The 14,928-nt window shown below is 37.0% G+C and overlaps 1 protein-coding gene across 3 annotated transcripts in view; it reads right to left on the reverse strand.

Moving 5' to 3' along the window:
* Window positions 1-14,928, reverse strand: part of KCNIP4 (potassium voltage-gated channel interacting protein 4) — a 1,213,489-nt gene that overhangs the window by 936,927 nt on the left and 261,634 nt on the right. The window contains exon 1 of one of the 3 annotated variants that reach the window (XM_070068103.1): window positions 8,470-12,442. The exons of the other annotated variants lie outside the window; for them this stretch is intronic. Within the exon in view, the coding sequence (XP_069924204.1) occupies window positions 8,470-8,557 (88 nt within the window). The 5' untranslated portion in view covers window positions 8,558-12,442. Of the gene's footprint in view, window positions 1-8,469; window positions 12,443-14,928 lie in introns of those variants that run through there. 3 annotated transcript variants of the gene reach the window in all.

A 14,928-nucleotide genomic window follows, 5' to 3' on the forward strand; every position in this document is an offset into this window, starting at 1 on the left:
TGTAGAAGTGAAAATACTGAGCAGGGAATTTACAGCTCTCTCACAGAGAAGAAAACTACACGTATAAGGTCCATAAAAAATAAAAATTAAGTTTGGGTTTTGGTAAAATTATAAAATTATAGTACAATCAAGGTAGCATCCTTTCATTTCTAGCCATTTCATCATACTTGAAGATGAAAAGTACCTAGAAATCTCTTTCATATATATAATACATATGAAATAACATTAAAGTTCTCATATTTATGTACAATTTTGAAAAATGTAAAAATATGAACACATATACATTTATGTATAAATCACTCATAAGAAGACTTCTAAAACAAAACGAACAACTTAATAGAAACTATCTCATTTTTAAAACATGTAAATTATACCACTTCTGGTACACTTATCTATAACAGTTTCTATAGTGGGAAGCACTGCTGGACCAAGATAAAATAAAAAACAAGGGCCGGCGCTGTGGCGCAGCAGGTTAAAGCCCTGGCATCCTATATGGGCGCCGGTTCTAGTCCCAGCTGCTTTTCTTCTGATCCAGCTCTCTGCTATGGCCTGGGAAATCAGTAGAGGATGACCCAAGTCCGTTGGTCCCTGCACCCACATGGGAGACCTGGAAGAAGCTCTTGGCTCCTGACTTCACATAGGCTCAGCTCCGTAGCAGCCATCTGGGGAGTGAACTAGCAAATGGAAGACCTCTCTGTCTCTCCCTCTCTCTCTGTAACTCTTTTTTTTAAGATTTTTTATTTATTTATTTGAGAGGTAGAGTTACAGACAGTGAGAGGGAGAAACAGAGAGAAAGGTCTTCCTTCTGTTGGTTCACCTCCCAAATGGCCACAAAGGTCAGAGCTGTGCTGATCCAGAGCCAGGAACCAGGTGCTTCTTCGTGGTCTCACATGCAGGTACAAGGGCCCAAGCACCTGGGCCATCTTCTACTGCTTTCTCAGGCCATAGCAGAGAGCTGGATGGGAAGAGCAGCAACCGGGACTAGAACTGGCGCCCATATTGGATGCTGGTCCCACAGGCAGAGGATTAACCTGGTGCACCATGGCACCAGCCCCTATAACTCTTTCAAATAAAATAGATCTTTTAAAAAAATTAAAGACAAAGACAAATTAAAAACAAAGACAATAAAAAGAACACCACCACCACAATACCCAGAAGAATCACATATACTCTCCCAATACCATAAAGAATTGATGTATATTTCTGAGTAACTACTATGTACTAAAGATTGTGTTCAAGTAGAACTGGAGAATTAAGTATGATTTCTGTCTTTCAGAGTATTCTGTTCTACTTGGGCTATGACTTGAACACTGAATCTGTTCAATAGAGCATTGAGGAGTAATTAAATGCTGAACAATACAAGATAGATAACCTGTACTACAAGAGCTCAAAAAAGAATTAAATCAATGTACATCACAGAGTAAAGTGGAGTTCCAAGGGGATGTAAAATGAGATTTGAACAGGTGTTTCACTGATGAAATGTGACATTCACTACCTGACCACTGAAGAAACCATGGAGTGGTGTCTCCAGGCAGGGACTAGGACACACTGGTCGTCTTGGCAGGTAGTCTCTCCAGCAATCTGGTATATTGCGGGCAATTTAGCTTTTCAGCAAACCTTTTTTCCTGCAAATAATCCCATTGATTCACTCTCTTCCCAGCTACATTCTTATCTTTGTTTGGCTTCCTTTGCACCAATCTCTAATTTTTTCAGGGGAACATATTTTAAAGGCTCATTGCCTCACTCAGTTTGTCCATTGTCCTTGTGTATCCTTGGTGATAACCACAAGAGATAGCTGCCTTCTGCTCTTCGAAAACAGCATATGTCAGTTGCTTGAGTTAACTGTCTCATATTTATTTGCAATATTGGCAGGGTAACAAGTGGTAGCTGAAAAATCATGAAGGAATAACTTACTAAGCCACAAGACTCAGCTCTTAAGCAGCCTTAACATAAGTTGGCTGAAAGAATACTCATTTTTGCAGTTATTGAAAACTAAAGAAATGAAGGGCAAATTTTAAAAATTTGTAGTCACTTAGTATAGCTTTCTTTCTGTTTATTACTAACTAATAGGAACCATAGTGATTAGGTACCCAATTGACTTTGGGGAAAATTTAATTGAAATAAGCCAACAGCTTTCAGATACCAGAACCATTACAGTGACAAAATTACCATTTGTTAAATGCATGTCAACAGCAGAATATATGTAGGCATGCTTCCATTTTGCAGGTGAGATGCCCCTGTTTGAAGCAGCTAGGTGATACCATAATTGTGGAATTAGGGCTATAGCTAGAATTGCAAACAAGGCTATGCATGCTGTGGCCTTCTAGAAGCATAGCTAGAATGCTGAGAGAGATCTCCTGGAATACATCCATGGAATGATTTTTCCTATTTTTAATATATTTATATTATGGTCATTAGGACTATTATGAAAAGAATAAGAGGAAGCAAAACAGAGCCAGAAAGTGAGCCAGACATGAGACATATAAGGAATGGTGTCAGATGATGGAATGCTGTGTATGAGGTTTCTCCCCTAAACAAACCTTGGCATAGCTACCTTCCACCACCCTGGCCACCCATGCAGCTCTGCTCTGACTCATTCTCCGTTACGGTGGAAAAATCATGATTAGTTAGCCATCCTCAGCCGTTATTTGTGTTGATCTGCCGCAGAGTCCTATCTACCCTACTTAAAAATGTGACGTGAACAATACTTTTAAATAAAGAACATCTTGAGAAAGCCTGAGTAACTGCAGTTTCTCCACTATCAGAAGAAATGGCTAAGGGTAGACCTGGAGACATACTTCACAGGAGTTGATAAAAACTGGTTTGCAGACCTGTTCAGCATATGCTGCCTAAATACATGAATGCTGATTTCTATCGTGGCCAATTGAACTTTGCTTTTCTTCCACAAAAAGGTAACTCCACAGATCTTAACCCCTGCAACTCACAAACGTATTCCAAAGATGCAATTATATGGGAGTGAAAATATATCTTATCAAAGAAAATCTGTCAACACTACAACCACACTACAACCACATCTCATAGGGCCATCATACCATCTTCCTCTGTTTCTCATGATTTTCACGTACTAATTATTTTGGATAATTAGAATGACAGCCATTTAGAAAACAAAGTCATTTTTTTTGGAAGGAATAGGTTTGTTTTGCTTCTAAAAATGTAAGAAACATACACAGAAATTTTGGAAAGATATTTATTGCCAATGGGAAAACAATAATAATGAAAGATACGGTTGAATGATAGGAAATTTATGAGTCACCCAGAGATGGATTAGCCTGCTCATGCCACTTTCAATATCTTTGAGGGGAAGTAACATGGCTGCTGTTAGTAATTTTAAATAAAGTATGGCCAGTGATCGTATCAGTGCTGGATGCATATAAAATAATCAATACTGCCAGGAACACAGTTCTCCTGCTTAGAGGAGCTTTTCTTCTGGCTTCTAGGAAGGGTCAGCCAATGGAGGCACTAACTGAAAATCTGAAGGCAGGAGGGGAGACGAGCATTTCCTTTTCCCTGAAATCTTTTCCAATCAGGTTTCTGTTGGCCGTCTGTACCCCTGAGCTGAAGGCCAGTGCCTTTGTCTACCAACGCGCTGCACCCAGATTTATCTTCAGGATCCAGAAATGGTTCTGATTCCTTGTACCTTCCCTAGTCCGCTAGCTTCAGAGGATGCAATACCCCTTCTTGAATTACCTAACTTGTGCCAATACAGAGTCCGAGTCCGCTCATCCAGTGTTGATCCTTGGTGTGAAATCTCTGTCATCAGAAATAAAACTGATACATATCACAACCAATGAATAATATCCTCAACAGTGTTTGTTCTTCTTTGTGAAATCTGAATATTGTGATAAGTACTTAAATGAGGCATTGACACATAATCACCAAAGTTTCTGGTTAAAAGAGCTCTGACTACTTTTAACCAAGAGGAGTAAATGCAGCTATCTCTATGAATGTTGGGTCTTTCTTTTAGAATATAGGCAAGATATTTACAAGTCAATCAGTTAGCAAATGAGTTTTAGAAGTTGACCACATCTAACACTGTGAAATTAGACTATTTACTACTTTGAAGTTCTCAGAAATGTAAGAACAATTTTCTGCAGGAGAATGTGTAAAGCCTATCTATTAATTATGAGAAAAATAACATGGAACACAATGTAACAAGGCATTAATAAGCAGGTTTCTTTCTGAAATCAAAGGGACAACTGGTAGCTTGCATATATAGGTGCTTTTCCCACTGAAATCAGCGATCCCTTGGTCACATTTGGCAGCAACAAAAGAATTTGAGATTAAGACAGACTCTGAATCCCCCAAATATTCCTTCATTCTTGATTAAAAAGTTAAGCAAGACAAAATACAGCTCCCCATAAGGTTCAAAATGTAAACTCTACTGGGGAAAGTTACAGGATGTTATATATTGATTGGCAGTCAAATGTAAACATCTTTTTTTTTTTTTTTGGCTTTCTGCTTACTTTAGAGTAGTTAACAGAAGAGCACAAGAAAACAATACAATCTAATGCCATTTTATATGCATTTAAGTAGGCAGATTTTATATAGTGGTATAAGAAATACAATCTCAATTGGAAAGAATGAATGAGAAATCAAAAAGGAAATTAATGAATAATAGCATAATTTCAGAACTGGCATAGTAAGTGACTAGAAACTACATATTCAACTCACATATGCCAGGGTCACAAGAACCAGGATTTAGAAATTTTGATATTTTGCCATGATTTTACTTGAATTTTATTAATTTTTGATTATGTGAGATCTCCAAGGACAAATTCTTGATGTGAATCTTCCGGCAATCTCAGGGGGGAATGGGCGTATCTGTAGAACCTGGCTTTGGTAATCCTCCAGTTTTGCTAGGATCACTCTTGACTTTCTCTTTACATTTTCAAAATTCAATATAAAAACATTTAAATCATTCCAGGATTATCCTTGTCATGGTTTAACCCACAGTGATTTCAATGATACCCAATAAAGGCTGGAAACTACTCGAAGCAAACATAGGAAACAAAAGCTCTTTCTTTCCATAGGTCTCTGATCTGAAGTTCTCTACCAGATCGGATGATGAACACTTACCTCGTGCTTTCAATAATGTAATTTCATAATCTGACATATTTTAATCCACTAGTTAAACAGCAATTCAAAACTGAACAGGATTTTTTGGTTTAAAATGCTTTTGCTCCCCTCAGGTGGAGAGCTGCACTTTACCACACCTAGAGCTTGCAGTCTTGAAGCCTGAAAAGAGAGCTCCAGGCAATATCCCCCTCAGATACATGTTTGGGGAATTCACACTAACAGGAAATTATGTTCAGGTCTTCATTTTTTAAGAAAATGATGTACAGAGTATTGATAAATGTCAAAACAACCTTCAGATAGGTACCATAAAATATCCCAGCACTAAATTTCACCCATAAAGGAGGAAACAGTTCAAAACTTGATACTTGCAGTTATATTTTCTCTTTCTCAATGGGTTAGCATTCATATGACAGAGTGAAACTCACATTGCCCATTGACAGAAGTGATATCTTATTAGAATACTCCCCATAATCCATTTACATTTATGTATATGTTTAAGAGTATGCTGGGTAACAGGAGCCTCAACCATATTTGAATGTAATATGATACAACAAAAGGCATAAGTTGGGAAAAACTGGAATAATTTATCCTACACTGACCCTTCTCATACTGAACAAGACACCCTTAACTTGTAATATCTATGTATTGATTTCTATAACTTATCATACATAAAATATTTTTAAAGTGTTTATGTTTTAATAAGTCAGTGCATGTATTTGTAAAACTCTGTCCTTTTAAGAACTGATTTGCCATGATAAAAATAAGTTAAATCATTTCTAGTAAAAACGAATGTATCTTACTGTAGCTCGACAAATCTTTACCATTGAATGTGCACACTTGGACATAAGATTACTTTAGAAAAATCAGTAATACATTATTCATTCATATACAATCCACAGCTCTCCTCAAACTAACACCTAAAGCTCTTAGTAAGTTGCTTTCCTCTGAATTGTGATACCACTAATAAGACACATCAAAGCAAAGTTTGTGTTCATGAAAATTTCTTTACGCTGCAAATTTTATGTGTTTCTATAAATGCATGGGACATTTTTCTATCAAATAAGAAGAAAGTACCAAAATGCAAACTATGTATTTCAGAATTAACCATTTTTAAATGTAAAACAAAATTACTCTTTCCTCAGATAACACCACTGGTTGAAAAACTAAGGATAAAATATTTGTTGGTACAAAGAAAAAAAGCATTCAAGGCATATTCATATTATTTAAATTTTAATAACTACAAAGACATATGCTGATTGTTCAGGATACAATTAGCAACTTCTTGCATACCCAATGTTGAAGCAAATTTTTGAACTAATTCAGCTGGGCTCCCTACTTTGTTAATTACTAGCTAAGAGACTTGAAAGTACCCTAATGAATTTTACATTAGATTCTACAATATGAACAGTGTATATTATCACAGCATCCAGTAAATGCATAAATTGACTTTCCAAAGTAGAATTTTGAACACTTGTGAAGATTCTGACTAGATTTCCTAACATTTAGCATTAAAGACTGAGCCAAGAAGAATTTTTACAAGAATAAAGTTATTGTAATCACATTTTCCAAGTCATAAATCTGTTTTACAACTTTATGATAATCTGTTGTTCCTAGTACTCGAAATTCAAAGACACTAATGCTTATTTTTTTCACCTACGGTTAAAAAAAAAAGTGATCCCAACTAAACTGAATTCTAAACCTCCTGTGAATAAGGCATAAAATATTATCACTATGATAACTTTCCCTAAATTCCACATTATTAATTTCCATCCAGTCATACACTCTGTGTTTTGGATTTAACACAGTTCACAACTTCACATTTACTATTTTCATAAAATTCTTGGAATCGGAACTTCAAATATCTACTCTACAAATAGAACTAAACAGGCAAAACAGTGAACCTAAATCCAGTAAGAAATAAGCAGGATCTTAAAATTGCCTTAGCTAAGAGGGAAGAAAATACAGAATGTTATTGTATAAAATATTGCTCTAATTTCATAGCAGGATAAAAGACCATATATCAAATATTGTCAAATGGGATACAGTATCAAATGGCACACTATTCTTATTTAAATGCTTAGAGCAAATAGACAAACATGTATAAAGTAACATGAATACTGGGTATGAAGCACAACGGAGCTCTGGAGTTGGCCAAAGTAAGGTACAATCCCTCAATAATTAATTATTCTTTAAAAACACCACAAGTCACCACGATTTGTACTGCTTAGAGACTAGCATCAGGATTTTAACATTAGGCTATGAACACCCTTGACATCTATTAATACGCAATAATGCTTTCTGAAATCATTTGATTATCAGTTATTCTCTTAAAGCCGTTTTCATGACATCAGCATAAGCATATGTGCAATTGTGTTAACAATCATTAACAGTTTACTTGCCTATACAACTGTTCAGACTCAGCCTTGCATCGTATAGTACACATGTTTGTTTTTGAACTAACTCTTCTTTCTTATTATGGATTAAACAAATACAAGTTACAACAACAAAGCCAATAATAATTCTTCCTCGGCCAAAATCAAAGTGGAATCTTTGATTAAGCAACCTTTATTTTTCAGAAGTTTGACAGGCCATTAAAAAGATCTATTATACATGTCAACTAATTTTCATCCCACCTGTCCCTAACTTAATGACAGTTCTGCCTGGGAATTTCATGGGCAGAAAAACTGTTGGTTTAGCCTTATCATCTTAGAACATCTTAAATATTTTCTCATGATCAACACTTTTAGATTTAAATAGAGTTTATATTTCAATGGTGCAAATTTTTAAACATTTAAATCCACCGCAATGAAACAAACATCAAGCCTCTCATGGACATTTTACCCTTCAGCTGTTTTCACATTTTGCTCACATTCTGTAAGGAACTCAGAAAGCCAAAAGAAATGTCCTTAACTCTTTGACTTCCGAGCTATGTAATCAAATGCTGGAAATATTTTATGGATTATAATTATCAAAGAGTTTTTGAGAATTTCCAAATACCTGCAGAAACCTTAGCTATGTGCTTTTCCTGTAAACTGCAGTGAGCAGAAGCAAGGGAGAAACCCCTCACACAACCACGCTTTTTTCTGAATCTTTGCACTCTGCAGATGCTGCTGCCTTAGACTGAGGCACATTTTAACAACAACACTGCCATGAAGGCATCAAAGATACATCCAGACTCCAGTTCCACCCCCAAATTTGAGCTGCACTGCAAACAGTTTTAGAAACGTGAATCTCAGCAAACAGTCACAATTGCATTTTATTGACAACACTAAAAATAATCACAACAAGGAAATACTGAAGATTTCCTATTCCGTTTCAACTTTGTTACCATGCTTTGCCAGCCTCTGTTAAAAAAAAAAAAAAAATCATTACCTGTATGAAGAGAACCTGTTAATAGCCTGAGAAGGTACTGGGCAAACTTCAGTATTTCACGTTTGCACCGTTTCCTACAGCCGCTCATCCTGAGCAACAAGATATTCCTCTGAGGAGAGCCAGAAGTCTTTCTTTGCCAATTGAGAGAGAGAGAGAGAGAGAGAGAGAGAGAGAGAGAGAGAGAGAGAGGAAGGAGACCGTCTCTGAGGGGAAACTTCTGTCTCAGTTTATGTCACAGGCTGCCTTACAACTCTTGTGGAATTAGCTCTTAATGCCTGAATCAGAAATTCCTTTAAAAAGCTCCAGAAGCTGGATCCGAGCTACCACAGTAACAGGGTGAGGAGGCAGCGCTGCTTCTCGGGATGGTCACCAAGTTCTGTGGCAACAGATAGGCTGCAGCGCACACTTGTAGTAGCCCAGCTGTGGCTCGCTCAGCATCCCTCTCAGAAGCAGTGGCAGCCTCGCAGCCCATTCAGAGGGAGGCGGGGCCAGCAATGCCAGCTCATCAATGAATCAGCATGTAAGCAGGTGAGGAGACAGATGACAGGTCAGTGGGTCTGAAGCCCCCCCGGCTCCCAATAAAAGACCCTGCTAAGGCAATCAAGCCTGCTACAGAGGCATCTCAGGGTCCAAAGCTGTACAGGATAAGTCCAGAAAAGGGGAGGGGGAGGAGGAAAGCATGTTGCTCAAGGTCAGACAGCAGACAATTCCCTGACACAGTGTTAATCAGATTCCAAACGCTTCAATGGGGGAACAGCTCATTGGAGAAGCTGACCCTGTTTCTAAACAAACAGAGCTGAAGATTTACCACCGAATGGTGGCAATGCTGCTTTGTCACAGATGAATACATCCCACTTCATGGGCTCAGAGGTGGAAAACAAGCTGACGCCTAAAATGGACTATGTTCTTTGCACTGCCCAGACTCAGGTATTTGGAAACTAGGGGGAATCATTGTCTCCTTTAATATGCGGTGGCCTGAAAACCCCAACTCTTATATCCTATATGTTTTGCTTCCAGGAGACAGAGATCCAAACAAAATCTGCTACATTTTTCTAACAGCAAGAACTGCCTCAGTTTCTTCACATCTCTTAACAGAAAATGCAATCTCCCTATTGATTGACTTAAGTTAATACCGAAAATAACTGTGAAGGTTTCCAACTTTCACCAGTTACTTTTCTATTAGACAGTATCACAGAGACTATTGTCATGAAAGCCAGAAAGCTATAGGCTGGCCTTCTCTGAAGGTGCATTTTTTTCTGAATTTGTATATACCTCTAACAGTTTCTAGGATTCACCTATACTCTTAATTTATACCAATGGTTTCGTTTGTTTGTTCTTGCCTGTTCTCTATGAACACAAACACTATCTTTGTGAGAATGAGTATACCTCAGCTACCACAGTATATATTGGGTATATATAGGATGTACATCATAATAGTCTAAATACAGAGACAGTTGTAATAATTCTGGATGCAACTAGTATGTCCCAGGAGTACTATGAATGAAATGATCCTCTTGCACAAAAAAGGAAGCAGCACACCTGCAGTTACTGACTTAAGCACATTCAGTGGTAACGTACTCCCTTCTATAAGTCGTTCACATCCCCAACAGTGTCATTGTTCTGATCATTTAGATGCCATAATGAAGCATACTTTCCACGAATTTTCTGAACTTTAAAGTGTTTAAGAGGGGCCGGTGTCGTGGCATAGCAAGTAAAGCCGCCTGCGACACCCGCATCTCACTGGGTGCCTGTCGGAGTTCCATGTGCTCCACTTCTGATCCAGCTCCCTGCTAATGTGCCTGGGAAAGCAGTGCAGAATGACCCATGTACTTGGGCCCCTGCACCTATGATGGAGACCTGGATACTTCTCCTGGCTTCTAGCTTCAGCCCTGCTAGCTCTGGCTGTTGTGGCCATTAGGGGAGTGAACCAGCAGGTGGAAACCTATGGCTCTTCTTCTCTCTGTGCAATTCTGCCTTTCAAATGCATCTTTTTTTTTTTTTTAGAAAAATAAAGTGTTTAAGAAAAAAACAGATCCATTCACAAAGATTACTAACAGGTTCTCTGAAGTTCTTGCTCCTATACATTTGCATAAGTAAAGGCATCACTAAGTTTGATTTAGGCAGAATAAATACACCATTGTAGGATTGTAACTGAGTCAAGTATTTTAAAGTTTACTTTTCTTATGTAGAAGATTATTTTAAGAATAATTTATATTTTACTTTGTTGGAATGTAAAATAAAATAGAATATTGATGATCTTAAGCATAACACTTAAATTCATTGAGCAATTACATACTGAGCATCTATTACATTCCAAACTTGATTCCATATGCAGGCAACATGGTGGTAGATAATTTGGCCATACAATGTTTATGCCTCAGAATAGGAAACAACAAATTTATACAGAATAAGACCATATCACATATGAATAAGTTCTACGGAGAAAATTGAAAGCAGGTTGACAGAATAGAAAATGAATAGTTTCAATGATCAAAGATCACTAAGAAAGGAAATTAAGCAGGAATATAAGTTACAAGGAGACAACCATAGATGTTTAAGGAAAAGAGCACATTAGGGGGAAAGATATGACTTATGCAACTTCTCAAGCTGGAGATAAAGTTGGGACAGAAACTTGAGGGACAGAAACAGTGTGGAGGAGTCTTCTAGGAGATATCGCTATGAAGGAAGGCAAGGGCTATAGTACCAGAAAGCTATCATAGAAGACAGGGAATATCATGAAGTATGAACTGCCTGCAATGTTAGGATGTACTGTAAGGGAGCAAGAGGAGAAAACAGAACACTTGTGAAGTGGCATCCCAGCGGACTAGGAGAGAAGCAACCGTGGCAAGGCCTGGAGTGGGAACAGTGTCAACTGATCTCTAAATAATATTTGGGAAGAGAATTGGTACAGTTTGGTTCAACTGAATAGGGTGATGAGGAAAAGAGAACAATTACTGATAATTTAGTTTGGGACTTTAACAACTGGATGGATAAATACCCTGAGCTGATGAAATAGAAAATATGTGAGATTGCTTGATCTTTTGGTAAGTCCAATTTTAATTTTTCAAGCAACTTTTATACTGTCAAAGAATATTATGAGCAATTCCACATTGTATATTTGACAGCATTGGTGGAATGACCCTGTGTTTCAAAAAAAAAAAAAATGCAAACCAAGATAATCAGCCAAATATAATATAGGCAATTTGAATAGTACTTTAATTGTTGAGTCAATTTAATTTATAATGTAAACCCTTTCCACAAAAGAATTTTTCTAGTCATGCAATTTCACTGGAGAATTCTACCAAGCTTGAGAAGTAGAACTAAGACTAATTCATCACACCAATTTCAGAAAATGGAAAAAATTAGTAACTTTTAACACACTTCATGTTATTCTATTAGCCTGATACTCAAGTAAAACAAAGAAAATAACATAAAATACAATTATCACTTCTGAGTATAGACATTAAAGTCCTCAGCAAAACATTAGCAGACAAACAGGCAACATATAAAAAGAATCATAACAAGGTAGGTTTTATTGTAGAAATGCAAAGTTAGTTCAATATTTAAAAATCAATCTAAGTAATCCACCATATTATCAGGCTAAAAAGAATCATATAACTATATTAACTGATCCAAAAGAGTCACTTGAAGAAATTCAGCATTGTTTCATGGCAAAATAAAAATAAATAAGTAAATAAAATGAGAGAAACAAGAAGAGAGAATTTCTTTGATTTAGTAAACAGCATGTACAAAACCTACTGGTTACACAACATCTATTTGAAAAGAGTGAATGCCTTCAGCTTAGGTTCAGAATAAGACAAGAAACTATTTCAAATAGTTTAGGCAACACCATTAGAAGTATCAACTAGTATAACAGGATAAGAAAAAAAAACTAAAGACCTACAGATTATTAAGAAAAAAAATCTTATTTGCTGATCAAATATTCTATGTAAAAAATCAAGGAATCATTAATTAATCTAGACTTTATTAGTTAAGAAAGATTACAGTATATTAGCTAAATATTAAAAAGTCACTTGAAAAATCTATTGTACTGGTAACACACGGGCACTGAAATATAAAATATCATTACAATCACTCAAAATAATATTTATGTGAAATTTAACAGAATGAGTACACAGATATATGCTGAAAATTTAAAAAACTAATGAAAGAAATAAAAGAAAATTTAAACAAATGGAGTAACATACTACATTCATATGTTAGAATATGCATCTTAGCAAAGATTAATTTCCCCCAGAATGATATATAGGTTTAATGTAATTGAAATAAAAATCCCAGCAAGATTTTTTGCATATAGATTATTCTAAAATGTATAAAGAGATACAACAGAATTAGAGTATCTAATCCAAGTTGGAAAAAAAAAATTAGTCCTGAAATCTGATAGAATTATTTCAAAACTGGGGCTGGCACTGTGGCGCAGTGGTTAAAGCCCTGGCCTGAAGTGCCAGCATCCCATCTGGGCACTAGTTCTAGTCCCAGCTGTTCCTCTTCCGATCCAGCTCTCTGCAATGACCTGGGAAAGCAGTAGAAGATGGCCCAAGTGCTTGGGCCCTTGCACCTGCATGGGAGACCCAGAAGAAGCATCTGTCTCCTGCCTTTGGATTGACACAGCTCCAGCCATTGCAGCCAATTGGGGAGTGAATCAGTGGATGAAAGACTCTCTCTCTCTCTCTCCCCCTATTTCTCTGTAACTCTGGTTTTCAAGCAAATAAATAATTAAAAAAAAAAAAACTGATACAGCTACAATAATCAAGACTATGTGCTACTGGCGTGCTACTGGTGGGAAGACTGACACAAAGTTCAATAGACAGAAATCTCAGAAGCAGATCCACCCAATTATGCACAGCATCTCTTTGACAAAGTCACAAGAGCTATTCAATGGAGGAGAGACCATCTTTCTTTTTTTTTTTAACTTTTATTTAATGAATATAAATTTCCAAAGTACGATTTATGGATTACAATGGCTTCCCCCACATACCGTCCCTCCCACCCACTACCCTCCCCTTTCCCACTCCCTCTCCCCTTCCATTCACATCAAGATTCATTTTCGATTATCTTAATATACAGAAGATCAGCTTAGTATACATTAAGTAAGGATTTCAACTGTTTGCTCTCACACAGAAACATAAAGTGAAAAATAATAGATGATTTTTTTTAAGTGATGATGAAATCAGATCGGACCTATTGTCATGTTTAATCCCAGTGAGAGTCAAGTTGGGAGTTGATAATTTTTTTTTTTTTACAGAGGATCAGTTTAGTATACATTAAGTAAATATTTCAACAGTTTGCACCCCCATGAAAACACAAAGTGAAATATATTGTTTGAGTACTCGTTATAGCATTAAATCTCAATACACAGCACATTAAGGACAGAGATCCTACATGAGGAGTAAGTGCACAGTGACTCCTGTTGTTGACTTTACCAATTGACACTCCTGTCTATGGCATCAGTAGTCTCCCTATGCTCCAGTCATGAGTTTCCAAGGCTATGGAAGCCCTCTGAGTTCTCTGATTCTTATCTTGTTTAGACAAGGTCATAGTCAAAGTGGAGGTTCTCTCCTCCCTTCAGAGAAAGGTACCTCCTTCTTTGAAGACCTGTTCTTTCCACTGGGATCTCACTCGCAGAGATCTTTTGCCAGAGTGTCTTGGCTTTCCATGCCTGAAATACTCTCATGGGCTTTTCAGCCAGATCCGAATGCCTTTAGGGCTGATTCTGAGGCCAGAGTGCTATTTAGGACATCTGCCATTCTATGAGTCTGCTGAGTATCTCACTTCCCATGTTGGATCACTCTCCCCTTTATTTATTCCATCGGTTAGTGTTAGCAGGTACTAGACTTGTTTATGTGCTCCCTTTGACTCTTAGTCCTTTCATTATGATCAATTGTGAACTGAAATTGATCACTTGGAATAGTGAGATGGCATTGGTACATGCCACCTTGATGGGATTGAATTGGAATCCCCTGGTATGTTTTTAACTCTACCATTTGGGGCAAGTCAGCTTGAGCATGTCCCAAATTATACATCTCTTCCCTCTCTTATTCCCACTCTTATGTTTAACAGGGATCACATTTCAGTTAATTTTTAACACTTAAGAATAACTGTGTATTAATTACAGAATTAAACCAGTCATATTAAGTAGAACAGACAAAAAAAACTACTAAGAGGGATAATGTATTAAGTTGTTCATTAACAGTCAGGGCTATGCTGATCAAGTCACCGTTTCCCATAGTGTCCGTTTCACTTCAGGAGGTTTCCTTTTTGGTGTTCAGTGAGAGACCATCTTTCAAGAATGGTTGGTAGAACAGACAGACACTCACAGGCGAAAAAATGAATCTTGACTAAGGACACTCAACTTAAATGAGTATTAATTCTGAGAAGACCAAGACTTGAACATAAAATGTGAGCATATAAAACATTTGGGAAAATAGAAGAAATCAT

The sequence above is a fragment of the Oryctolagus cuniculus genome, chromosome 2 (genome assembly GCF_964237555.1).
Source record: "Oryctolagus cuniculus chromosome 2, mOryCun1.1, whole genome shotgun sequence".
Classification (NCBI taxonomy): Eukaryota; Metazoa; Chordata; class Mammalia; order Lagomorpha; family Leporidae; genus Oryctolagus; species Oryctolagus cuniculus.